The sequence below is a fragment of the Meles meles genome, chromosome 21 (assembly GCF_922984935.1).
Source record: "Meles meles chromosome 21, mMelMel3.1 paternal haplotype, whole genome shotgun sequence".
Taxonomy (NCBI): Eukaryota; Metazoa; Chordata; class Mammalia; order Carnivora; family Mustelidae; genus Meles; species Meles meles.
In genome coordinates this window covers 1,761,248-1,789,210 of record NC_060086.1, presented here as the reverse complement: position 1 = coordinate 1,789,210, position 27,963 = coordinate 1,761,248, and the positions used below count along the sequence as shown (strand labels likewise).

Below are 27,963 nucleotides of genomic sequence, written 5' to 3'. Positions count from 1 at the left end.
TGAATTCAGAGGTTTTATTCTGTAAAGCACATATGCACATACTCCAAACAGGGAAAACTAATCTGCGAGCGAACGCCGTAACAGATCAGCTGTTGACCACCATGCAGAAGGTAAGCGAGACGGGTCCGCTGGCCTCGCAGCCCTGCGGTGCCTGCAGGAGGGCTGGAAACCGGGACGCGGAATCCCCACAGACTGCCAAAGAAAATGCAACCCAAACGCAGGCTCCTAGTAACAAGAAAAACTTACAAATAGAATCAAAACTGATTCAAGTCATACAGTGAAAGGACAAAAGGAAAAAGGAAAGAGATCAATATGATCTGAAACAACCATTTAGAGCTGCTGACCCTGACTGGGCCTCCAGTCCAAGACGCCTGAGAACGCCCAGGGCTCCCGCGCGGCATCACTCGCAATGGCACCTGGGCCCTGCTGGGACGCTCTTCTGATCCCGAGGTCCCCCGGCGAGACCCGGTGGAGGACTGGGCCTCGTCTGCAAGCGCCCGGATGTGACAGGACTCCAGATGTCCCAGAGCCCACAGGAGTCTCTTCGGTGCCTAGACCTCTGCGCGCAGGTCCACGGCCTCTCCACTTGCCCGCCCTCCTTCAGACACCGACGGACTCTGGGATTCCGTAACATCTTTGAGAAATTACCTGCCAGAGTGAACGCTGGATTTCAAAGTGTGTGTCCTCCCCTCATGACAAGTCATACTGTCGAGGCATTTTTGGCATTTCCTTCCCTCATGCCTAACAGAGTCCCTCCTCCCCTGGCTACAGATTCCAGCCACTCCCTGTCATTAAAACAAGGGACATTAATATTAGCAACAGCTGGATTGAACACGCCAGTGAAACTGACTTTTTTCACCTGTCTTTCTCCTTTCACGGTACTCTGCCAGTTACAAACCTCTCCCTCTAACTCCACTTCACTGGGATTTCATGAATTCAGTAGCAGCTTAATCTAAAGTCTGTTGGTCTTGATACTGATGTTTCTACAGGTCAAGCTAAATGGCTCTCTCTCCATCTTGTCTCGTAAAAGTCTCACAGTCTCTACAGAGAAACTAAATGAACGGGTTAGCCACGCATCACGTGAGCAACTCAAAAAAACTGAATAGACAAGTATGATTACTGGGCTTGAGATGTACCGAAAGGGAAAAAAGGGGGGATACTGACATATTAAGTTACGACAGTGATTAACAATCTTCGTTAAGAGCCCACAACTGTCTTCCATTCGAGAACGCCTGGGACCACATGTTCGAGGCCAACTATTTTAGACGTAGGACTGATCTGCAATCGGAGCAGACTACAGACCTGACGTTGAGGGGAAGAAGTGCTGACAGTCATGTCCAAGGTTTTAACTGCCCTTTGGCTCCACACCACGGCTTGGGGGAACACAGAGGTCAGTCACGACAATGTGTTTTTAATGCAAAGAGCTATTACAAGAAACAGTAAGAATACAAGTGCAAGAAAGGACTAGGAAAGACCACGCAATTTTTTTTTTCAAGATGGATTAGAAGGAAAAAGGGATAAAGGGCCTAGATCATCAAAGTGCCACAGGAAAGAAAAATGCTTTTTGTTTTCCTCAGACACGGCAGATCAGAGCTGCCTTCCTTCCAGTTCCACAGGCACCACCACACGCCCCGGATCTACCAGCTGCCATTTCCTTCCGAAGACAGTTCACTGCGAAGACATAGATGCAAAAAGTAGAAGGAAGAAAACCCACTCCCTCTGCAAGGAAGACAAGAAACTCCTGCACAGCTATTAGGCTGAATCAGCTTTCTCTTTCCGAACTGCCGTCAGCATTCCAGCAAACAGAATAGCTAATTTCTACTCTAGAGCCATTTACTTCATTTTTAAGCTCTTTTGAGTGAGGATGCTGCTTTAACTTTTATAATCGAGGAAAGGGACAAGAGAGAAGAAGACAGAGGGAGATTCTGTGCCAACTCGACTCACACAAGACCAGGTTCCTCACCGTCCATATGGAAAATGAAACTTAGATCTTTACCATGTAGGTGATTTTTCAATAGTTAACTTTTTACTCAAGATGAAAGCACAAGTCTGTCCTAACTAGAGTAGTATTAAAATGTGACGATTTTACTTTTCTTTTCAAAGAAAAACAAACAAACAAAACAAGAAACTAAGAAAGACAGGCATGTTTCCTTGCAAGCAAAACGGAGAAAAAGGGCTTATTGTTGTCACCATGATTATTAAGCCACAGACACGTCAAATCCACGAAATGGATCGGTGGCCTTGGAACGCAGTATCACATTGAAGGTGCAGACGGTTTCGAACATTCTGTACATACGGGCTGAGACAAGGACCGAAGCAAACCTCAACCCCGCCAGCAATGAAATGCCTGTGACCGTGGCGAAGACAGGTCGGTCCGCTCCACCACAGCGAGCTCCCCGTCCTCCCCGGCGGCGCAGGCTCATCCCACCAAGTCTGCGATGGGGCTGAAGGCTTTCGGCTGCACCCAGTGCGAAGCACGTGCATCATTGGACCAATTTCTGAATAGATTTTTATAAATATATACAAATCAGTTACAGGCACTTGAAATGTCTTTGGCTGGAATAACCCAACATTGCGAGATAATATATTCACAGAGTGTCCAGGCCCAGGCTGGGTTCAGCAGGCAATGATTATGGTTCTCTCAGTCTCTCTCAGAGAACGGGCAGTTGTGGGATTAGGCATCCGCCAAAGCCACCTGAAAGAGAACACGATGAGCGATCCCACCACATAGCAGAGCCCACGTAACTCAGTCCCACCAGAGCTCTCACTGGGTTCCAGTCTCCAACCAAACACCAGGAGCGACATGGCAGGCATCTAGCGGGAGGAGGAACTACTAACTCCCTAAGAAAAAAAGATCTCACTTGGCGGGGCATGAACAGCAACCCAAAAGTCTCCGCAGTGAGCGGCCGAGCCAGCGGAAACCCGTGCCGAGACAGAGGTCACGGTTTTGAAACCGCGGTCAGGATTCTGTGAGGGGGCGCCTCCAGCTAACAGAAGCAGATGGGAAGCAGCCCTGGCAGGGCCGCTGCTCCCCTCCCCAGGGCTCTAAGCACAGTTCCCAGTGCCCAGCTACGCAGGGGGTATGCGGCGGAAAACCCACCAGCACGGTCTAGGCCAAGGGCAGACCGCTACAGAAACACACAGGACCTAAGCTCTCTGCAGGAGACAAGCCACCAGCCATAGGGGAATCAGGGCCGCGCGGGTCTTTCGGTCTGCAGAGACCCCAGCAACAGCGCTGGGCCACACCCGTCCACTGCTCACCTTCTCAGGACAGAAGTCGGGACTGCTCGGACGCAGCTTGCTGGGTCTGCCTCTGACGACCGCGTAGCAAAACATGGTGATCACCATCACGAAGAGGAAGTAACTGGTGTGCATGAGATGCAAATTTATTAATGAACGGTCGTCCTGAATAAAGAGAACAAGCCAGAAACGTCGCATTGAGTTGCTGGAAGACGTCACTGCTAGGATTCTGGAAACAGAGTTCATAACCTCCAGACTTGCCTCAACTTGATTCTTAACTGGAAGGAGAGAGGTTTCTCTTTTCCTCTTCTAAAACTATCAAAACTAAGTAAAGACGCTGCTCCTGGGGCCACCCACTTCTTCCTAAGGCAGCCCCTGCCCTGGCTTCTGCGCTCCCATACTGCCCGGGACCCTGCCCCAGGACCGCCGCCCCCAGAAAGCCCCAGAGACCCAGGGGCTTTAACCCTTACCCCTCTCCTCCGTCCCTTCCTCTGACAGCCCAAGCCTGTCTTCCCCATTCGTCACTACTCTCCCGCCAAGAAGGCCTCTCCCCACGGGCAGCTTCCTTCTGTCTTCTTCTCACTTTCCAAGTCCTTGATTCACTCCTCTGACCTCCCGCTCGCGGTCACCGTCACCAGGCCGCCCTGCTTCTGTCCCCTTTCCTTCACATACGCACCCACACACACACACCTCCATGCCTCGAAACATCAGCCTTGGGCCCTTGGGCTCCAGCCCACAAACGATCATCGGTTGGGCAGACCCGTCTCCCTCACGCTCTGCTGTGCAAACGCACAAAGTCCGAAAGCCTCGGCGAGGCACCGACACGTCTTCTGGACCCTGGCCCTGCCCGGCGCCCATCCTGGCTCCGTTGCTCAGTCCCACAGCCCCAGCCCACTAACTGCTACCACTTGACAGAAGAAAGAGAAAAGAATCAGCTACCCCATACCGACAGGAAGAAAAGTACGGACACTTAGAGAAATCCATGCAGGCTGCTAAAAGCGAGTTCAAGGCTGGGCAGGAGGCCGAACGAGCCCCAGCAGGCGGGTTACAGTGTCCTCCTCGTTAGGTAAAACCCTACCAGCGCTCGGTATCTCGCCAAAGACTCTTCTCCTCCGATTTACTCCCACCTTTCTGAATTCCACACGATTTACTATTCGTGTTCATAGCAACCCAACATCCCCAGAGTGACCGCCCAAGTGCGCAGACGGTACGTGCGTCCCTGGCACACGACCCCTCCTGGCACACGACGGCCGCGTGACAAATGGAACCGCTGGTGACCAAAGCAGAAAACGAAGAAGAGATGCGGAGCATCCTCAACTAACGGGGTGGCAGCTCCGCCCAGGCCCCGCCACCACCCCTCATCTCCGGGCCCAGCTGGAAATCTAGCAGGGCACGGACCAAGCGCACTCAAGGAGGCAGAGAGGGCCTAGTTGACTGTCCCCAGATGCGGAGAGACAGACAGGCAGACACACAGACACACAACTTCTCTCACTTACGTCCGGAACAATAACCGTAAGCTTGGGATTCAAAGCGTGATAGACTTTTCCGATGGCCCCCTTGTAACACCAGAAAGGGTTGTAATCCTGAGCGTATTTTGTGTTTGCGTCTCTCGCGGTCGTGAAGATCTTGTACCAGAGTGTGGCGTTGCTGTATGTGTCGGGAACACAGTGTGGTGGCTGTCTGCGGGGAAGAGAGCACAAGACAGGGCTCAGCAGCCTGGCGCCCTCACCTGGGCCTCCCCAATGGCCCTGGCGCCGCACTGAGCACGGCGTCCGTGTGGAGAAGAGAAAAAGACATACATTTCTTTAAGATGGAGACTGTTAGGCTCTTTTTAGCTCACAGGTTTTTTTGGGGTTTTTTTGTGTTTTTCTTTTTTTAAGATTTTATTTATTTGACAGACAGAGATTACAAGTAGGCAGAGAGGCAGAGAGAGAGGAGGAAGCAGGCTCCCTGTGGAGCAGAGAGCCCCATGCGGGGCTCGATCCCAGGACCCTGAGGCCATGACGTGAGCCGAAGGCAGAGGCTTCAACCCACTGAGCCACCCAGGCGCCCCCTTTTTTTTTTTTTTTTTTAATTTAACAAACACCTAACGGAGTAAGAAACAGGCATCCGACATTTACAAGTTTGCTTGTTAAGATTCTGGCTTCACAAGTCAACCAACCATGGTTCTCTTTCCTAGGATGTAGCCTGGTCCTTTTAGGCCCATTTTCGCAAATTATCTAAATTCTGAGTCACAATTGAAAGTTTTATACACAAACTTCTCTAACAGCAAATAACATTTAACTTATCTGATCTTGTCCTACAAACCTCCAAATATCTAAAACAGATAAATCCCAGAGTAATTATTTTTTGAGAGACAGCGAGAGACAGAGAGCACGTCCAAGTGCGTATGGGGACAGGCAGAGGGAGACTCTCAAGCAGACTCATGCCCAGCACAGAGCCCAAGGTGGGGCTCTACCTCACGACCCCGAGATCATGACCTGAGCCGAAATCACGTCAGATGTCTACTGACTGAACCACCCAGGCGCCCCCCAGAGTAACTCTTCTTTAAAAAGAATTCATTGGGGCACTTGGGTGGCTCAGTGGGTTAGGGCCTCTGCCTTTGGCTCAGGTCATGATCTCAGGGTCCTGGGATCGAGCCCCTCATCAGGCTCTCTGCTTAGCGGGGAGCCTGCTTCCTCCTCTCTCTCTGCCTGCCTCTCTGCCTACTTGTGATCTCTGTCTGTCAAATAAATAAATAAAATCTTTAAAAAAAAAAACAAACTCATCTACATTGCATGTTAATAAAAATAAATAAAAAACCAGAATTCATCTTCGAATTCTCTTAAATAGGCTACATCTTACACATCATTATCTCCATTACAAAGAGGCAAAAAAAAAACCCAAACCTTAAACTTATCCATGGCGACATGGACAGCTGCTCAAAACACATGAGGCGTAAATTTCAGCAACTGTTTCGTGGAAAGATTCATTTATGCTCTCGGCCGGAATGACTAAAGCTTCATCTTTCGGAGGCTTCCTTGTAAGTCGTGCTGGTGACACGATCAGCTCCTACTTACTCGGTGTGACTCGCCTGCACCGGCAGGACAGGCGGCCCCAGCACGGGTAAGCCGAGCGATGCTTTCACTGCCTGCTCAAGCACTCACTCACTCTCTGATCCTCCGATGCCGAGTTCTACCTTTAGGATTCCCAACTCAACTCAAATAGTCCTTCAGACAGGCCCGCGGGGACAGCCGTGCCGGGGCGTTTACCGCCAGCTTCCCCAGAACCTGCCCAAGCGCCCCAGTCCCACTCCTGGTAAACGGGGCTTCTGGCGCGCAGCCACACTTACACGGTGACGGGGAACACACCAGGGTTGGCTGTGAGGGTCATGCACGTGGTGAACACCACCTGCTCGCAGTGACCGTGAAGGGCACAGTCGTCCGAACTCCAGGCTGTAGGCAGGGTAAAGGTAATGTTGATCTCCTCGTGGGCTTCCCTGCCTACGAAAGAGAAACGGCGGGGGGGGCGGGGCAGGGAGGGAGAGCGTTGGTAAATCGAGGTCGGAACGCATCTATGTATCATGCTCTGGGATTCCAAGGAATCCCGGAATCAAACCCACCCAGGAACAAGACCTGCCTGTGTGGGATTTCAGGAACTAGAGCTTGGAGCCGGACTCCGAGGCCTGCTCACCCGGGAGAGCCAGAGTGTGGCAAACGGGAAGGAGCCGCTGTTAGCCAGCGCCCGGAGATGCCAGGCAACGCGCGCCCCCGCGCCCAAGGTGGAAAGTCGGGGCTGAGTTATTACCTCTGCTGTTTTAGCACCTGTACGGCACTCGTGCCGTTTCCAAAGTGCTTTTATGCGTATCGCTTCACATAAAACACAGGCCATCCCACAAACATGACCAGGGAGGCGTTACTGCTCCCTTCCACATGCGAGCAGACCAAGGATCGGGGGGTCTAGCGAACCTCAGGAAGGTCGGGAATGGACAAGGGATAAGGAAGCTTCAACGAAAACCAAGGTCTAGTACCACAGCAGAAGGGGACGGTCCACCCGCTCCCAGAGTCACCTTCCCTCGCTCCCGTGCAGACGCGCTCAGCTGGAAGAGCCGGCAGAGGTCGGCCAGGCGCTCCCGAGTCCCTCCGAGGACGGAGAGGCCGTTGGTAACAAAGAACCAAAGACTATTCTTTTAAGGTCTGGGCCTCCGTAGGAAGGCTTTCCTAGTCACTCCAGCTCCTGCTACGTCCTCAACTGTCTGTCACGGTCAGGGCGCCCAACTGGTCCAACAGCAGGGCTCAATGTTCTACTGATGGTTATTTTTATCCTTTTTTTTTTTTTAATTTATTTAAGAGAGAGGGAAAGAGCACAAGCAGGGGGAGGGGCAGAGGGAGAGAAAGAAGCAGACTCCCTGCTGAGAGGGGAGCCTGGCACTTAGTAGAGCATCTCCTTCGTGCCAGGAACTACTGTTGTTTGATGAATATTAACTCATGTTACGTTTGTCTCTTCCGTGATCCTAAATTCCAACAGACAAGACCAGGTCTTGGGCTTTTTCGTGTTCTTCCCAGCAGCTCGCACAGTGCTGAGCTAAGGTGGGTGGGCACTCCAAGATTCGTAGACTAGTAACAACATTTGTAGTATGTACTGAAAACTCTAAGATGAAAAACCTGAATAAAAATTTTGTGTCTGTAAAAATTAAAACCAGAGCTCGGCCTTCAAGTCTCCTCTCCGCCGCTGTGTTCAGAACCTACTGTACACCAAGCCCTTCAGGCAAAGAGTAGCAAGAACAGCTCCTTCCTGACTTCACTCAGCTCAAACTCAAGAAAAGAGGACGCGAGTAAAAACAGTAATCTGACGAGTAAAAGCCATATACCACCGATACTCCGTCTTGGAAGCTGCTGCCTATGCAGACCTGAACGGAAAAGGGCAACACTACACACCTGACAGTCCAATCTGATGCCCCAGGATGGTCGAGCACAGATGCGTGACGTTGCGCGAGTAGCCTCCGAAGGGCTTCAGTGGGTCCAAGGTCAGCGTGATGGCCACTGAGATGTTCAGTGGGCCCGCGTCCTCCAGGGCCTGTGGGGACTGGGTGGACGCCCTGGCCTGCCCGCTGGCCGCCGTGCTCTCCGGGGTTGTGGTGTCGTTTGTGAGATGCTTCAGTGTTTCGTTTTCGGATACACACAAGTCCAGATCGTTGAACCGCAGCAGAAACGTATTCCAGTCCTGCGGTGGGAGGAAACAGAGGTGTAGGGGAAGCAGGTGTTAGCCGTCTGAAAGCGCTGCCCCTGGCACCCTGGGTGGGGTCACTGGGCCACAGAGCTAAGCACTGGAAATACCAATGACAAAAGAGCCATCAGCTCTTGCACTGGGGTAACGGTGCTGGTTTTCCAAATGCTCTCACATTCACAATCTAAAATACGAACTCTTCATGGCATGAGATAGTAAATAAACTAGGAGATTAAACCAGCTTATTCAAGAAAATGTGTAAAAAAATAGCATATTATACTTAGAGAAAATGATCTAGCTTGAGAACAAAACCTGAAAAGAAAGCTTGAATGAAAGTAGTAAAACATTAAAAGCATTAATCCAAATTCACTTAGCAGATGTGATGAGTTACTTGTTTTTTCTAAGACTTTGCTTTTAAGTAATCTCTACACCCAACGTGCAGTTCAGACTCACAACCCTGAGATCGAGTCACCCACTCCCCTGACAGAACCCGCCCGGTGCCCCGTGATTAGGGTGCCTGGCTGGCTCAGTCAGAGAAGCATGCGACTCCTGGTCTCTCGGTCAGGGTCATGAGTTTGAGGTCCACGTTGGGTGCAAAGATTACTTAAATAAATGAAACTAAAAAAATAAATAAGCTGCCTTAAAATAATTCCTGGAAAGGTCAGTTCTATGCACCTTGCTTTCTCTCTGCAGAATGCAAAACCACATCAATACCAACACCAACCAGTACGACCCCCTTGTCATGCCTTTGAATCATGACCACCTCAAAGCAGAACAACTTAAAAAAGGAGGAGAAAAGATGTTTTCTGGTCTGTCCTGGCGGCTTAAATCATAAGCAGTTTTAAATACATATACGGCTGCTTATGTCATGGTTCAACTGAAACCAACAAGAATAATGTACTCACCGGGTTCTATTTTAATTTAATTTTCACAAAAAAGCAAAGATGAACTCGGGCTGAAAGGGAAGAACGAGCCCCGGCTGTGACCCTGACTTCCTGCAGGCAATGTCAGTCTACAAGAAGCCGTCAGATGTGGGACTAACCGAGTTACACTTCGATCACTAACACCAGCCTTGCCTCAAAGGGCTGCACCATGTCCCTGCACGAGGAGAAGGGGAGAGGAGGGCAGGGCAGGGGAAGGGAGGGCAGGGTGCTGCCGGAGCAGTCCTGGAGCGGCCAGCCAGTCTACCCTCAGAGAACCCGGTCCACCAGTCTGCGGCATCTGCTACGACTGCAGCCGGTACATCGAACCACACTCTCCCCCGGCCTGCAGAGCCGACCAACCACTCAAAAACAGTGGGGCCGAACGGGAACATTCTAGTACATTCCTTCATATTCCAGACACGAGGGAACTGAGGCCGAGGGCAGCTTTATGGACTCTCTAATTCCACAGGTGACGGCAGAAGCCGGATTAAGTTTTTTGATTCATAGCCCTGAACTTTTCCCATATTCCTAAGATCCTCATTTGAAAATAAAATCACGGGGTGCCTGGGTGGCTCAGTCGGTTAAGCCTCTGCCTTCGGCTCAGGTCATGATCTCAGGGTCCTGGGATCAAGCCCCAAATCGGGCTCTTTGCTCAGCAGGGGGCCTGCTTCCCCCTCTCTCTCTGCCTGCCTCTCTGCCTACTTGTGATCTCTGTCAAATAAATAAAAAATTCTTAAAAAAAGAAAAGAAAATCACGAAGTCAATCATGACCACAGTTCTGCACCAGCTTGGCACTGCCTTCCTGCAGACCTCGAGTCCATTCTGAACAGACAGCCAAAGCCAACGTCGGCCCCATTCCGAGTACTAAGGACTAATCACCCAGGCTGCCTTCATCACTTGCGCCGGCCAGGTGTTCAACGTGGCCTTGGGCTCTGAGGGAAAGTGATGCCAGGATGCCGCAGAGTCCTGGTTGTGACGAGAATATCCGTTTTTAGCCCTAATGTGGGCACAGGCTATCTGCACGACCTTTAAAGACTCGGGCAGAGTCAGGGCAGAGGGAGAAGTGAGCCAGCCTGTACGCTTCTTGGTTAGAAACGGTTTGAAAGGGTTTCATGGCAGGAACAGCTAACACTTGTCACTTAAACTGTGTGGAAAAGTTCACTTGTGAAGGGGACCCCTCCTGCCAAGGTATTCTAGGATCTAGAGCGCTGAGCGCAGACAAGCCATGCCCCCCACTACACCAAGGAAGAACCCTCCTCTCCTGCACGGGGCGCACCCAAGGCAGGCACAGCGCGATCCCAATCCCCACCCCCGTTCCCGCTCCCACCAAGGCACGCACCCCAGAAGAAAAAGGGTAAGAGAAGGCACCCCAGGAGTCTACTAAGGCAGGAACTCATCTGTCCTAAAAGAAACCGCAACCACCAGTAATTTACCATACCTTTAATTCAGCGTAATTCCTAACGTGTCAAATACATTTTGTAATAGGTACATTATCACTCAGCTCCATTAAATAAGAACTGTTAACTTCGTGTTGTTTTCTTCGTATATGCAAAAATACACCTTTTAAAATCTGTATGATGAGTGTTCAAACTATTATTTGCCTAGATTAAGGTTTAAAGGGCAACACCCTAATAATTTATTTAAACTGATCACAATGTAAAATCTAGAAGGCCCGTTTGTAGAAAACGGAAGCTCTGCTTAATAAGAACAAATACATTTGGAAATAAAACCCAGCTCTGTATTTCTTCAGTGGCCTTTCTCGGGCAGCAGAAAAGCTATCAGTACAGCTACTAAAACCCCGTGATGACATACGGGTTTACAGAAGAACAAATGTTTACAGTTTTTAAAAATAGCAATTAGCTAATTCAAAACTTTAATAATAAATTTGTTACGATTTATTAAGTTAATAATAGCAAGCATGTTAGTTCTCTATGTTCTTGACACACTTTACAAATACATTTCCAAAACGCATGTTTCATTGCTGAAGCAGTCTAACCGAAACTGGTACCGTTATTTAAATCACCAGCTTGTCCGACTAGATATATCCACAGTGAACCACAGGGAGATGGAAGACAGATGCTGGGGAAAACGCTGCTTTCTCACTGCGTTAGAAGGAAAGGTATGTGGAGAGCCCAAGGCTGTTCCCCTACTGTGGAAGGTCTGGCCAGCCCGAGAGGAGGACTTGGAACATACGATACCTCCGCCATTTCCGGTGACTTAATCTCCTTGATTTTGAAGAAATAGCCCAAGGTCAGGAAAGCTATCGCCATAGCGCTGACACTGATCATGAAGACCACGAGGGGGGGCCGGCTGCTGCTGTACAGCTTCAGGTTCTCCAGGGGGCTGGTGCCGAACATTATTCTCATCAGCTCCACCTGAAAGGGACGAATCATTAGACTCATGGACCGTCTCCCCAAAGAAACCCTATGATCCCCGCCGTTGTTTCCTTTCCTGGTGCTGGGCGCGTGAGGTCACTCACTACGAACTTGAGAAACGTCGGATCACAAATCTACTGCAAAGACTAGAAGGAAAAACACTAAAGTGAACTGTCACTCTGTCACAGTGGTAAGAGCTTAAAAGCTACGCGTTTCTCTCCTTCCGTCTGAATCTTCTACTTATTCCATGATGAACACCTGCTGCTCCCGTAAGGCCCACTAACAACAGCACCAGCTGTTTCCACTTAACGCTGAAGGAGGTCCCTAACACGACACAAACACAGGCCAACACGCACAGAAAGCAAGTGAGGATGTGCTCATTCCCTACCACTGGAAGGTTCAACATTCTGGCCTGTTCCCTGCCATCCTCACGCCCATCCCAGCAACTGACACCGAGAGACACGTAATCAATGTTTAACTGAACCACTTCCCCGCTTAAAGCCCCCCTGCGGCTTCCCATAGGGCCTCGGAGATGAGGGACAGCTCTATCGCGGCACACAGGTTCCACGTTCCAGAAGCCCTACCAACCTCAGCGACCGTAGGATCGGCAACTTCCCGTCCTCCCTCACTGGGCTCTGGCCACACCGGCCTTCCGGTCTCCTAGGATCAGTCTGTCACTTTGTGCAAGGACGTTAGCTGGGACTGGCCTGGGGACCACACTGGCCCCGCAGATCAGTTTGCGGACCAGCCTTCTTAACAATACTGGTTTTCAGGGGCGCCTGGGTGGCTCAGTGGGTTGAAGCCTCTGCCTTCGGCTCAGGTCATGATCCCAGGGTCCTGGGATCGAGACCCACATCAGGCTCTCTGCTCCACAGGGAGCCTGCTTCCTCCTCTCTCTCTCTCTGCCTGCCTCTCTGCCTACTTGTGATCTCTGTCTGTCAAATAAATAAAATCTTTAAAACAAAACAAAACAAAACAATACTGGCTTCCAGTCCGCAAACCTTCCCACTTACTTCGGTTTTCTCTAATAAACAACTTCTGTAGCTTCCAAAGTACACCTCTACACTTCTTTTGCCAAATGTATTCCTAAGTATTTTATTCTTCTTAGAAATTCTGAATTTCCTATATGAAGCCATTTCCCCCCAAATCCCCACATGCCTGCTCTTCTTAAGATGCAGGTTTCCACTCAGCAGTCAGTCCGCTCCTCAGAGAGCCCTTCCCTGACCACCGTGAGCCCCCGCCTCTCTCACACTGTTCAGTGCCGGTCGAGAGGACAATTAATTCTCTACTTGTTTGCTGTCTCTCCCTGCTGGTCTCTGAGCTCTGTGACAGCAGAAATCTTGCCGATATTTTTTTTTTTTTAAAGATCTGTATGTTTGGTTTTTTTTTTAAAAGATTTTATTTATTTATTTGACAGAGAGAGAGATCACAAGTAGGCAGAGATGCAGGCAGAGAGAGAGGAGGAAGCAGGCTCCCTGCAGAGCAGAGAGCCCGATGCGGGGCTCGATCCCAGGACCCTGAGATCATGACCTGAGCCAAAGGCAGCGGCTTAATCCACTGAGCCACCCAGGCGCCCCAAACATCTGTATGTTTTAACAGATATTGCCATATTTCTTTTTTCTTTTCCTTATGATTTTATTTATTTATTTGGCAGACAGAGATCACAAGTAGGCAGAGAGGCAGGCAGAGAGAGGAGGAAGCAGGCTCCCTGCAGAGCAGAGAGCCCGATGCGGGGCTCGATCCCAGGACCCTGAGATGATGACCTGAGCCGAAGGCAGAGGCTTAACCCACTGAGCCACCCAGGCGCCCCGAAATCTTGCCAGTCCTACACACTGCTCTAGCCCCCTGGTTCCTGGCCCCCAGAACAAGAGCTGACACAGAATGAGCAATTCTATACATGAACAAACGACAACACTAAAAAAAGCAACTAAAAAAAAAAATCTGTAACAGCTTTTAAGTCTGATAGAAAAAGATGCATCAACCCGCCCTAGGAACCAACAGCGACCTCGTGCAATAAGCAAGGCTGTGTCCTCCCTCGTCCTCACCAAGAGTCCTTTGAGATGTAAAGTAATATCCTTTGTGCTCCTCCCAGAGCAACATCCCCGCGTGTTTCGTGTACTTTTACTACACACACACACACACACACACACACACACTCTTACTGGCACCACACATGGAAACTTGTGGAACACGACACATTGACTATATTCTGACGCTAGTCTCATTCACACGGTTGGAGCTTTATCTCCGCTGGTCTCTGCAAATCGCGGCTGCGGGATGCACCGGCTACACCGTGTGCAAGTGCGGCTGAGCCTCGCGGTCCTCCCAGTTTCCCACACCAGGCCCTGCCGCTTGCACAGAGCAGCCCCCGCCCCCCTCGCCGCCCCCCTCGCGGGTCACGCCATGCAGCTCTCTAAGGTGCTGCTACCAGGGACAGAAGGGCTCGCTCCGCTCCCGACCGACACTGGGCATTCTGAAGCAAACGTACTGACTGGGACCAGGAAGATCGCTGCGAAGTGGGATCTCACCGTTATTTTATTATTTTTTTTTTTTTCATTTTTATTTTTGCGAGAGAGCACGTGCGTGAACGGGAGGGAGGCAGAGGGAGAAGCAGACTCGGCAGAGCAGGGAGCCCAGGGCAGGACCCTGGGATCGTGACCTGAGCAGAAGGCAGAGGCTTCACGACTGAGCCCCCAGGCACCCTCCTCACTATTTAAACTGCATCTCCCTCAAACTGACCGTTTTCACTGCGTTCTTGGCCATTTAGGCTCTTCCTAGGAAAACTGCCTCTGTCTTTCGGCTACTTACCAGCCTTTCATCCATTTCTCATTAACGCTTAGGAGTTTTTATATTCTGGATCCTAAGCCTTTTCTGGTTTTTTACGTTACACGTAACGTAATGTACACATACGTTATGTATACGTTACATATATACGTATCTGTACATGTGTTCTGTGTACATTATACTTGCCGACTTCTGTGGACTTTCTTTAATACAGTTTATGGTATCTTTTAACACATGAAAGGTTCTTGTATTTTTTCAACAACTCTGTTGATATATAATTCACGTACAATTCACCCATTTTACATGTACAAATCGACTCACAAAACTCGGCAACCTTCACTATAATCAATTTTCAAACATTTTCATCGTCTCATAAAGAAACCCCCCACGCGTTAGGAGTAACCCCCATTCCCTCCGGCCCTAAGACAACCACAAACACAGTTGTCTCTACAGATCTGCCCATTCCGATCAGTGCGCAGGACTGGACTTGCAGTACGTGGCCTTTGCTGACTGGCTGCTCTCCCCTAGCGGTGTCTCCAGGCTGGCCCGTGATGTCGCATGTATCAGTACTTCCTTTTTGCTGCCCAAAATACTCCACTGTATGAAATATTTTATTCGTGTATTTTGCATATCCACGCGTCAGCTGACAGACATCGGTTTCTACCTTTCATCCACTGTGAGTCAAGCTGCTATGAACATGCACGTGTTGTATATTGTAGGGACACAAGCGTCCACTTCTCCCGGCTGCTGTCTGTCCTACAGACCCCAAGAGTGGCACCTCTGGGTCAAATGGTAACCACAGGTTTAACCTTCTCAGAACCTGCCGGGCTGTTTTCCAAAGCAACCGCCCCACTCCGCACTCTCAGCGGCCGGAGAGTGAGTGCTTTCCCCACCGCCTCACCCACGCTTGTCACTGCCTTGTCCATTACTGTCCTCTTGATGGGGGTGAGGTGGCAGCTCCCTGTGGTGTGGTCTGCGTTTCCTCGATGGCTGCGAGTGCTTGATTCCGATGTGTTTATCACCCTTTTCCTCTTACCATTATGTGCATACAGACATTATTTAAGACTCTTTCATTATTTTCCTCTTCAAGTCTTAGAGTTTGACTTTTAGTCTCTTATCGACTTGGAATTGATTTGGGATTCCAGAATCTAGTAGGCTTGTTTCATCTTTTTCGATATAGGAGGCCAATCGCCCAATACCACGCACTGAAGGTGGTTTTATACTGAACATGGATTTCCCACAGATTTGTAACGTTGCCGCTCATACACACGAAGCTCCCAGATGAATGTGGGTTTGTCTCTAGGCTTTTCGAATGTCCCATCATGGTGTCTGCATCTCCCCACGTTGGTACTGTTTGAAATCTTGCCACCTACTACAAGAAGTCTAACATTTTACTTTTATTCAAAATCGTCCGAGCTCTTCTTGGCCCTTTACTCTGCCGTATGAATTTTAGGTCCTACCAGTAAAGTCTCAAGAAAATCCAGCTGAGTTTTAAACTGGAACTGTAACAAACAGACTACTAATTTGGGGAAGAAATGACATCTTTGTAACAGAGGTCCCCAGTCTCTGAACAGAATCTGTCTTAATTTACTTGGATCCATTTATCTTTTTCAGTAATTTTTTAAAACTTCTTCTATGTACCTTATTAGACAGATTCAAAAAAATACTGATTTATGCAGCTATTATTGACAGCATCTCCTAAAAATTACGTTTTCTACTGCTGATGTATATAAAAGCAACAGGCTTTGGTATACTGATCTCATTCCAGACATACTGCTGAAATCTTTTAAATTCTAACTAGGTTATTTGTAGCTTCTTCTGGATTTTGTGCAGAAAGTCACAGTGCAAACTAGTAAATATTTCTTCCTTTCCAGCCCCTACTTCTTTTTCTTACAACTTTGACTAAAATCTTCAGTGAAATGATGAAGAGAAGTGGCAACAGTCGATTCCTGCCTTTAAAGGGAAGGATTGCTTCTACATGTTTCAGTATAAATTCCGTGTATGTTAAAGGTTTCTGAAAGAAACCCCTTGCCAGGTTAAGAAAGTACTCCTCCGGGGCGCCTGGGTGGCTCAGTGGGTTAAAGCCTCTGCCTTTGACTCAGGTCATGATCCTGGGGTCCTGGGATGGAGTCCCGAGTCAGGCTCTCTACTCAGTGGGGAGCCTGCTTCCTCCTCTCTGCCTGCCCCTCTGCCTACTTGTGATCTCTCTCTGTCAAATAAATAAATATAATCTTAAAAAAAAAAGTACTCCTCCATTTTAAGCATGCAAAGAGACTTTTCTTACAAATAGGAGTCACATTTTAATGATCGCTTTCTCTGCAACTTCTTTCCAACTTTTTCTCTTTGATCTGCTGACATCAACTGTATGCTGACATTCCCATGCTAACTCGTATGTGCATTCCTCGGATAAACTTAACATGACTGTGATTTTTTAAAACCACATGCCTGGTTTATGTCTGCCACATTTTATCTGGACCTTTTAATTTCTATTCGTAACAGATAAGGAAATGATCAGCCACGATCACGCTCTCCTTCACTAGTAGGACTAAGTCATCCCAGTATCACGAAATTAACTCAATTATCTGGACACGCATTTTCTAAACTGTGCATCAGACATGAACGTGCAAGATATGTAGAAGATGTGAGTATTTCTGAGAATCTTAACAGAACTTGACCAAAAAAAAAAAAAAAAAAAAATCAGGATTCACCGTGTTTTTCTTTGGCTTTACGTCTGGGTGAGCTGCCTTAACTGCTTCACCATGGCTTTAATGACAGTCTGTATTTTCTACTTCAGCTGAGTTGATTTTGGTAAGATGTGCTACTCTAGGAAACCACCCATTTGATATTGGTTTTTAGTATTTCTAGGCACAGTATCATTCTGTGATTCGTTTACTTTTTATTTACCTGTAGCCGTGTTTCTCTCACTACAATGTTCTTGTGTGTTTGGCTTCTCCCTTTTTGACCAACCCTTCCACAGCTGCATCGCACTGGTGTTTTCTAAGAACCAGTATTTGGGTTTGTAGACTGTGTCTAAATAATTTGCTTTCTATTTCAGTCATTTCTACATGTATTGTTTTTTAAGATTTTTCTTTATTTATTTGACAGAGATCACAAGTAGGCAGAGAGGCAGGCAGAGAGCGAGAGGGAAGCAGGCTCCCTGCTGAGCAGAGAGCCCGATGTGGGGCTCGATCCCAGGACCCTGGGATCATGACCTGAGCCGAAGGCAGAGGCTTTAACCCACTGAGCCACCCAGGCGCCCCAAGACTTGAGTATTTAAAAAAAAATCTAGAAGTAGCATCACTTAGGTTAAGAGTCGTAAGATTCAGAAACAAAAACATCAGTAGTAACTTAGAGTTCGGTAAGTTTAAAGTTGGAAGCCTCTTCTATACGCTTATAAAATTTATTAAGAAAGAGAACAAGGGGCACCTGGGTGGCTCAGTGGATTAAGCTGCTGCCTTCAGCTCAGGTCATGATCTCAGGGTCCTGGGATCGAGCCCCGCATCGGGCTCTCTGCTCCGCAGGGAGCCTGCTTCCTCCTCTCTCTCTGCCTGCCTCTCTGCATACTTGTGATCTCTCTCTCTGTCAAATAAATAGATAAAATCTTAAAAAAAAATAAAAATAAAAAAAAAAAAAAAAAAAGAAAGAGAACAAAATCTGAATCATATATAAACTTAAACACCTGAAACTACAATTATGAAACATCTAGAAAAATAGAAAAATCTAAAATAAGCTTTTAGAGAAAACGAAGTCATTAAAGCCATGTCACACCAGAATGTAAACACTCAGATAAGTATCAACATAAACACCTAAGAATTAGCAAACAACATCAACACAGCTAATTTAATTAGAGAAAGTTCCAGAGGAGGCCAACTGTATTTACTTAAAAGTAAAAGCTTTTTCTTTCTTTCTTTCTTTAGAGAGCACGCATAAGAACGAGAAAGGGAAAGGAGCAGAAAGGAAGAGAATCCCAAGCAGGCTCCAAGGCCAGCACGGAACCCAAAAATGTGGGGCTCGATCTCACAACCCTGAGATCATGATCTGAGCTGAAATCAAGAGTCAGACACTTAACCAACTGAACCACCCAGGTGCCTCAAGCTTTTTAAAAAATTTTTAATAAAACCATGAAAAGTCCAAATATTTCACAAACTTAAAATTCCTTTCCTACAAGCATTTTCAAATACAAAGTTAACAAAAGCTAAACAAATTTATTTCTTTGCAAAAAAAAAATGACAAGAACCTTTCTGTAACCTTCATCATAGTAAATGTCACTAAATAAAGAGTAAGTTAAGTCCGTACAGGGATACGAAAAGTAGATCAGAGGGAAAGCACACTCTCCGATCCCCTCCCCTAAATTCATCCCAACTTCAATTAGAGACGTTCACAAAGATAAAGATGAGAAACCGCCAGGGCTTGTGATGCTGCCTCTTGGCAAAGTCTAGGCATTTAAGGTACCAGAACACGCCAAAAGGCAATTTCACAAGCACGTGACTCGAGTCTACTGGCACGAGTTCAACGCCAACACTACACATCAGGGGGCAATTTTTTTTTTTTTTAAAGATTTTATTTATTTGACAGACAGAGATCACAAGTAGGCAGAGACGCAGGCAGAGAGAGGAGGAAGCAAGCTCCCCACTGAGCAGAGAGCCTGATGTGGGGCTCGATCCCAGGACCATGGGATCACGACCTGAGCCAAAGGCAGAGGCTTTTAACCCACTGAGCCACCCAGGCGCCCCCATCAGGTGGCAATTTAAGGAGACAAAAGGCTAAGATTATTGCGGAGTTACCTCAAACAACCTACAAGTCAGGAGAAACACCAGTCACTTTAAAAGGGGAGAAAAAGGGCTGTTAACCTTGCTAGAGACCAGCTTGGCCACACGTATCAACAGCATTAAAGCCGAGCACACTCTTACTTCTGCTACGTGACTTCTAAAAACTCCACCTGAGAAAATATTCCTTGATGAAACCAAAGATTTAACTAACACAGTTCCCTCAGGAGTGTTTAAAAGGTTAAAAAAAAAAAAAAAAAAGAGAGAGAGAGAGAGAGAGAGAAAAGGAAAGAAAAACCAGCTACCCAACAGCAGGGCAGCGGTTACAGGAGGATAGACTCCCAGCAGAAACATCACGGTCATCAGACACCCAGGACCTACAGTGACACACACAGAATGAGGCTCAGCAGGTTTAAGGACGAGAGTGTGTGTGCGCCTAAGCACCCACAGCGGGGAGAAAAGACAGTCTACCCTCAAACCGTGAACAGTGGCGGTTCTCTCTAGCTGGTGAGATTACATACATCTTCTTCTTTTTTTTTTTTTTTTTAAAGATTTTATTTATTTATTTGACAGAGAGAGATCACAAGTAGGCAGAGAGGCAGGCAGAGAGAGAGGAGGAAGCAGGCTCCCCGCTGAGCAGAGAGCCCGACGCGGGGCCCGATCCCAGGACCCCGAGATCATGACCTGAGCCGAAGGCAGCGGCCCAATCCACCGAGCCACCCAGGCGCCCTACATACATCTTCTTTTTAAAACATTTCCAAATGAGGGGCGCCTGGGTGGCTCAGTCAGTTAAGCAACCAACTCCTGGTTTCAGCTCAGGTCCTGACGTCAGGGTCGTGAAATCGAGCCTCGCACTGGGCTCCTGGCTCAGCGGGGAATCTCCTGGATGTTCTCTCCCCCTCTCCTCTTCCGGCTCAGGCATGACGCACTCTCTCTCACATAATAAATAAATCTTTAAAAAGATTTTCCGTAATGAGTATGTATTCTCTTTGTAATAATTTCTAACAATAAAATTTATATATCTAATCCCCAATAGATCCTGTTGCTGTCACGGCCAAAATAAAAACTTCATTAAATCTTAATTCTATTCAGTTTCTTCAGTAATAAAGGTAATGCGGTGCCTGGGTGGCGCTGTCGGTCGAGACTCCAACTCTTTTTTTTTTTTTTTTAAGGTTTTATTTATTTATTTGACAGACACAGATCACAAGTAGGCAGAGATAGAGGGGGAAGCAGGCTCCCTGCTGAGCAGAGAGAGCCGGATGAGGGGCTTGAGCCCAGGACCCTGAGATCATGACCTGAGCCGAAGGCAGAGGCTTACTCCACTGAGCCACCCAGGCGCCCCGAGAGTCCAACTCTTGGTCTCAACTCAGTCATGATCTCAGGGTCGTGTGGGACTGAACCCTGAGTCAGGCTCCGTGCTGGGTGCAGAGGCTGCTTGAGAATCTCTGTCCCTGTCTCTCTGCCCCTCCCGCTCATGTTCTTTCTCTCTAAAATAAATAATTCTTTAAAAAATGATAAAGGTGATAAAAGAATAACATACCTTTTTTATATCAAACTAGGAAAAAAATAAATAGGAAACAGGATGGTCCTCTAATATGTCCTGGTGCTAAAGAAAGGCAAATCTTAACTCGCAGTGATCTGTACACAGAGGGATCTGTAGGAAACCAAGAATAAAATGAAATACTTAGGTGAGGGGCGCCTGGGTGGCTCCGTGGGTTAAAGCCTCTGCCTTCGGCTCAGGTCACGATCTCAGGGTCCTGGGATCGAGTCCCGCATCAGGCTCTCTGCACAGCGGGGAGCCTGCTTCCACCTTTTTCTCTGCCTGCCTCTAGCCTGCTTATGATCTCTGCCTGTCAAATAAATAAATAAATAAATCTTTAAAAAAATAAATATATTTAAAAACAAAAGAATACTTAGGTGAGGTTCCTCTAGACCACCCACTACTATGTGCTCCTGGGGCAGGTGGTGCCTAGAGGTCCTCCCAACAAGCATGGGCTCCTCCACTGGGGCAGAGACTGAGAGGCCAGGGGAGGGCACGGAGGGGAGCAGGTGGCCCACGAGCAGAGAGGTGCCCAGGACGGTAAGGCATCTTGCAAGGCACGAGAGAAGAGCGTCAAGGAAGCGGTCGGAACTGAGAAGTGAGTAAGTACAAGGAGTAAGAAAAGAAGGATATGAGTCTCTCTGTGCTTGAAAACGTGCTTAGTTGAACCTGAGCTTGCATAATCCTGCACCCGGCAAGATCACCGGTGACCTTTCCCACCGTTCTGGCGGAGGGAAATCAAACAGGAAGGAGGTAAGCACAAGGATGAGGAGACAGGCAACAGGTGCACCCCAGCGCTTCGAGTGACAGGACAAGAGGCGGGGTCAGGGGAAGTGAGCAAATGGGACAGAAAGGAGCCACTCCAACAAGAGAGCTGCCCAAGGGACCAGGCAGCGGAGCTGAAATAAGCAACTCTGCATCTGGGTTTAGCATCTTATTAGAAAGAAAAGAAATTAACACTGATCATGTCAGATGATGAGCCTTCCACAGGGTCTCCCTCTCTCCAAGTACACCACAGAGCTACATGCTCAAGTTGAAAACTACAACCTAAAACTAGAACTTAGATCTGCGAAACCACTACCTGTGACCCGATCTAAAAGTTCACTTTACATGAAAAAAAACGCTGTTCGTCTTAAACCAGGTTTTCGGCCTCAAGCTAAATGAGAAATTCCTTAGATCTCTCCTGTAAACTCATGGCCTTTTCTAAGTTTGGAAGAGACTGGGAGTTGGGGTGGGGGGTGGGGGCATGCCAAAGGGACAGTGTGGGAGGAGGCTTGGAGAGCCTGTTCTGCATGCCCACCCCAGGAACACCCTGCTCTTGCGCTAAGGGAAGAGCCGGAACGCACCTGGATGTGGGAGAGAGGACACTTCGAATGTAAAAGCTGAAGCAGCATCTCTCGGATGTGCTGAGCCTACTAAAGAGCACTCACGGCTAGGACACACTTGCTGGCTTCAAAGAAACCCTGGGCAATCTCGAGCATCCAGCTGCCATCCTTCCGCCCCGACCAAGAGGCAGCGAGTGCAGACAGACCCTCAGAGAGGCAAGGAAGTAGTGATGAAGACCAACTGCAGGTCTCCAGTGAGGTCTCCGATGCTAAAGCCAAAGTCAGAACTGCAGTCCCTGCTCACGTCCCTGCAGAATGGGACACAGAGGGTCACAACAGCTTCTACGTCCAGGCTCTCACTCGCCAGGCTCTCCTTTCGCTCAGGTCGAGGCCACCCTGTCCTCCTTACTCTGCTCCAAGAGCGGCTGCAGCTCAGCCTCCGCCCCAAGCTCACGCTGGGCCTCTACGCAAGGCAGACACACTCATTCCCAGCTTTCCGTCAAGTTTCCGCACCGATCTCCCACCCCAGCTCCAAACAGCCGCCCACCGAAGCCCTCTACTGAGCTAACCCACAGGTACCTGGAGCCGACCGGGTCCAATCGCATCCGCTGTCACCAAATCAGTTCCTCCCCCCAGACAGACACAGCCATCCCCCCAGTGACCACTGCCTGCCGTTCCTGAGTCTGTCCCTCCCACAGTCACCGTCCAGCAGTTCCCACCTGTAACCTCGCTCACGAGCAGCTGCTCCGCCCTCCCCACGGACACTGCCTCCTTTAGCCAAACCGAAAGCCACATGTATCCTGCTCGTGTTGCCTCTCCTTTTCATGATTTTTCTGCACTGCCCCCCGGACAGGCACCGCCTGGCACAGAGCAGGTGCTTAACATAACGTCGAACACGACTGCCCACTTTTCCCGCGAGCGGCACACGGTTCCAGGAGTCCCGCACATACTGTGCACGAGCCCTACAACATCTGTATTGCACAGACGAGGAAATTAAGGCCTAAGTAAGTCAGCTAACTTACCCAAGGTCATACAGCAGGACGTGAACCAAGACTCGAATCCAGTCCACCCCCACAGCCAGCGCATTAACCAGTAAGCACGGCAGCCTCCCAGTACATGTTACGGATTTGGATAAAGAGTCAAGCCTAGTCAACCCCCAGCAAATGAGGTAAAAACCGAGGGTACACATATAACTTTGCAGTTAAGACATCAGTAGCGATACAAGCAACAACCCTCCCTTTAAGGGGATATGAGGAAGGCAGAAACCAGACTACCAAGGGTTAAGGAGAGAGTATCCTGTCTAACGGCGACTACCTACAGCATGCCCTGTGCCAGACACCACTCACGTGGCCAGAGCACTACTCACGTTGTACTTCTTAATCCTACAACAATGCTAGGTAGATCCTACTATCCTGATTTTATAGAAGGGGAAACTGAGTCAAAAGAGGTTAAGTAATTTGTGCAAGGTAATAAGTGGCAGAGATAGACTCTGCCTTAATTCATCCGAGCCCTAAAGCTGTGTCATCAGTCACAATACCAGGGTTGATAAGTAGGTTTCAAGTCCAATGTCAAGTTGAAAAGAAACAAAATTTTTTACAAGCCACGGATATATAAAATGTTTTTAGTCATGGAATTCAAAAAGCACAAAATCGACCTTTTTGAAGTTTAAAATGGTGAACTTACTTTCCATCTCTATAAACAAGGTAATTCATGTCTCAAAATGCTCATCCATTAGAGTACAAAGCAAAGATGAGTAGAATTTTGTCAATGGCTCGTTTCTCAAGCTAATATAATTCAGTGTAGAAAAAACTTTCATCATTAACTACAAAGTTTAAATGATCAAAAGAGAAATTACAACAGAAAGCATAAAGTTTTAGTTGCTAAACGTGCATTTTAGGCAACACCAGTACTCAAAGACAAAAAGGAAGGGAACAACACAGGCTGATGTAATTACATGTTTATAACCAGACTTACTTTCAAAATTCAGACTCAGGCTGTACTTGTACTCACTTATAATTAACGAATGCATGGCTCCATTTTCAAAGTCATAATGAAAAATCACGGTAACCTCCAACATGCCCCTCTCCCTTTTTAAAAAAATTAATTCACCATAGTTCCAAAATGGAAAATAATTTATCTTTGTTCTTTAATATTTTTAAACTGCTGACCATCTTAAAAACCAAATTAAAAGTATCCCCACATTGAAGTTTAATGACTTGGGAGTTTAATTAACAGATATTAAAAAAATAAATCATGAGTGATGACAAGATTAAATGAACACTCAATATTCAATACGAAATTATACTGTAACATCCAAATTCAGTCTAACAAGTGGGAGATGCCATGAAAACAGCACTTTTAACCAACGAGCATAAAAGACCAACTGGCAAATGACCGTACTCTGTAGACCGTCATCGCCAAAGGCTTCTGTAGTCCCCAGGACTACACTGAGATCTGTGGTCAAATTCATTCAATTTGTACCAGGGAAGGATAATTTAAAGATTTCCATATTTATTAAAATAAATCTGAAATGGAAAATCAATTTGCTAAAAACTCTCTTTCCTCCATTTCCTTTTTTTTATCACTATGATACTGTGCTCGGTTTATTTTTTTCAAGTTTATTTAAATTCCAGTTAGTTAACAGATAGTAATATAGGCGTACAATTTAGTGATTCAACACTCACATATGTCGCCCAGCGCTCATGGAAAACAGCGCCTTCCTTACTCCCTACCACCTTTTCCACCCGCGCCCTCGCTCACCTCCCCTCCGGTACCCATCAGTTGGTTCCCCATGATTAAGAATCTGTTCCTTGGTTGGCCTCTCTTTTTTCCCCTATGATCACCTGTTTTGTTTCTTAAATTCCACATATCATTTTTTATATTAATTGTTGTGTCACAGTAAGATACTTTTTTAAAAACCCTCTTACATGGCAACAGAATTCTGTGGCATATTATTGACAAAAAAAACATCACGCAGGTTGTCCATCCCTGGACTAATGTCGTGCTGTGCCCCTGTTAAAACCACTCTTTTTCAGATGCTCATCTGTAGCAAGGAAGCTGAGCAGTGGGTAGAAAGAGAAGAGTCATCTAAAAGAAGCATTAAAAAGTCAAGAGAGGGGTGCCTGAGTGGCTCAGTGGGTTAAGCCTCTGCCTTCAGCTCAGGTCATGATGTCAGGGTCCTGGGATTGAGCCCCACATCGGGTTCTCTGTCCAGCAGGGAGTCTGTTCCCCCTCTCTCTCTCTCCCTGCCTCTCTGCCTGCTTGTGATCTCTCTCTCTGTCAAATAAATAAATAAAATCTTAAAAAAAAAAAAAAAAGTCAAGAGAGTGCAGTCCTGAGCAATGTTCAAAGAAAGGATAAGGCTGAAGTCAGTGAGGTCCTGAGACTGGTTACAATGTTGCGAAGCAATTACAGGGCATCCTCCTTGAAGGATACTGGGTCAGAGAAACCGAACGTCTGGGAAGTGAACTGATGTCAGTGAAAACGCTGGGGAACCAGCGGAAGCGCCATCCATCACCCGGCTGCAGCCAGAGCGGCAGAGACCACACCAGAGCTGTGTTCTTGCAAACTAAACACAGGCGCGGAAACAACGTACAGACACCAAATCTAATTTCCTGATTGCTAATACCGGACAGAAATCACCATCAGCATCTTTTTCATTGTCCTTAAAATAAATCAAGCACCGCTTTGTGTCACTGGCGGCATAAAAGAACAAAAGAGACCCACCACATGAAAACAATTCTTTAGAACCCAGAAATCTACCAGCAGCCAGACTGCGTAGCCTCGGCTTTTTTTGTCTTAGAAAAGCATTTAACTGGAGCACTTGGGTGGCTGAGTCAGTTAAGTGCCCAACTCTTGATTTAAGCTCAGGTCATATCTCAGGGTCCTGGGATGGTGCCTGGAGTTGGACCCCATGCTCAGCGGGGAGTCTGTATGAGGCTTCTCTCCCTCTCCCCCTCCCAAATAAATAAATCCTAAAGAATCAGAAGCAGCAGAAGAGAAGAATTTAATCCTTTCTTTAAAAAAATTTTTATTATGTATTTGAGAGAGAGAGAGCATAAGAACAGGGAGAGTCAGAGGGAGAAGCAGACTCCCTGCCAAGCAGGGAGCCTGATGCAGGACTTGATCCCAGGACTCCAGGATCATGACCTGAGCTGAAGGTAGTCGCTTAACCAACAGAGCACCCAGGCACCGGAGAAGCATTTAACCCTTAACGGACTTCGGAGGCCAATGACTGTGGGACCCCACTGTCCAGCTACCTAGTCTGGATGCTGTTCCATTAACTGGCCCTCGCTTTTTCATTTCACGGGTTAATTCTGAAAGACCCAAATGCTCCAGGCCCCCTGAGGTCCACCTTAAAAGTCACTTCCTTTATGAACTTAACCATAACAAAGCCATATGGCAACTGCGGACTGCCACTTCTTACTGCCCTAAGCTGTTCCCTGCAGGCAGAACTATTTGCAGGTCTGGGTCTCTCTTCCCTGCAGCCCAGACAGAGCTGTGCTCCCTCAGCATGTGGGGATCTCCGAACCCGGGCGTGGGTGCAGCCCCCGCGTCCAGTCCCCTCAACGAGGCCACAGCCATTCTTCCCACACCTCTACTGGGAAGTCCACACAGTGCGTCCGTACGCTACAGAGAAAGCGGGCTTGGGGTCACGAAGCGCACCTCTGCTGCACAACAGGTCAGTTTCCTTTTCTTACACGAGGGAAGCCGGAAGGTGTCCAAGCAGCGGCACGGAGACAGCTGGCGAGCTCGGACCCCGAGCGACCCGGAGAGCTCTGGGGACAAACAATTCCCGAAACGTTCGTCATCCAAGTCCAGCGCTGGGACCCCGCGGCTCACCCGAGAGGCAGGAGAACAGCCGCTCGGGAGGAGCCGGTCCTTCCCGCTTCGGAGCGGGCTGCGAGGAAGCGCCCACCCGTCCCGAGGGCGCGGCCGGACGGCGCAGGCCCCGGGCCCCGGACGGAGCCCCCCACCAGCTGTCCCCGGCTCTGGTGCTCACAGATTCGAAGCGGCCCAGCGGGCTCGGCAGAAACGAAACTGCGCGCCTCCAGGTCCCCCCGCGGCCACCCCTGAGTTCGTCAAAGTGCGCGTGAGGCCGGTCACCCGCCGCCCGGGCACCCACCCAGCCGCGCCGCCCCAGCGCTTCGCTTCCGCGCCCCCGCGCCCCCCGTCTTCTCTCGCCGACGCTACCTCGCGGGGCACGGGGACGCCGGCGCGACCCAGTCGGACGCGGCCACCACCCAACGCGCCCGCGCCGAGTCCAGACCGCCCAGGCCTCGGGTGCGGACGGGGAGGTCCCGCCCTCTCGCGGGCGCCGGCACCCCTGCTCCGGGTGCGGGTGGCCAGCCGGCGGCGCAGGCCGGACCCTGCCCGAGCGGAGCGACCCCCACCGCGACCCGGGCGGCGGCTGCGGACCCGAGACGCTACGGAGACACCGGCCAGCCGGTCCGCCCCAAGCAGCGCGGTCCCCACTCGGCCCCGCGCTCGGCCTCGGCGACCCCGACCCCGGCCCGCCAGCCCCCGCTCACCCCGCCCCGGTGGGCAGCGGCGCGCCCCGGGCCCAGCCGGGCCAGCTGGTCGGCGGACGCGGGCGGCCGCTCAGAGCTCACTCGCGGCGGCGCGCGGCGGGCCCGGGACCGCTCGGCACCATCCTCCCCGCCGCGCCGGGGACGGCGTCGGGCTCCGCGGGGCCCAGGCGAGGCCCAGAGGCCAGTCCGGCTCACGCTGTGGCGACACAGACTCGTCTCCGGGTCCGGCAGCCGCGGTTTCCGGGTAGAAAAAACGCCACCGCCAACGCCGCCG

The 27,963-nt window shown here is 49.0% G+C and overlaps 1 protein-coding gene across 2 annotated transcripts; it reads right to left on the bottom strand.

Annotated features, from left to right (window-relative positions):
* TMEM248 (transmembrane protein 248) lies at positions 1 to 27,944 on the bottom strand. 2 transcript variants are annotated; one of them, XM_045993726.1, is made up of 7 exons: positions 27,690 to 27,944; positions 11,567 to 11,743; positions 8,157 to 8,442; positions 6,572 to 6,722; positions 4,737 to 4,920; positions 3,262 to 3,405; positions 1 to 2,695 (listed from the first exon to the last, which is right to left on the bottom strand). In XM_045993726.1, the coding sequence occupies exons 2-7, from the start codon at positions 11,732 to 11,734 to the stop codon at positions 2,675 to 2,677; spliced, it is 954 nt and encodes a 317-aa protein (XP_045849682.1). In that variant the 5' UTR covers positions 11,735 to 11,743; positions 27,690 to 27,944; the 3' UTR covers positions 1 to 2,674. The 2 variants fall into 2 exon arrangements, with proteins under 2 accessions (XP_045849682.1, XP_045849683.1); XM_045993727.1 differs by lacking the exon at positions 27,690 to 27,944 and adding an exon at positions 26,824 to 26,843.
* Between the last annotated feature and the right edge of the window lie 19 nt (positions 27,945 to 27,963).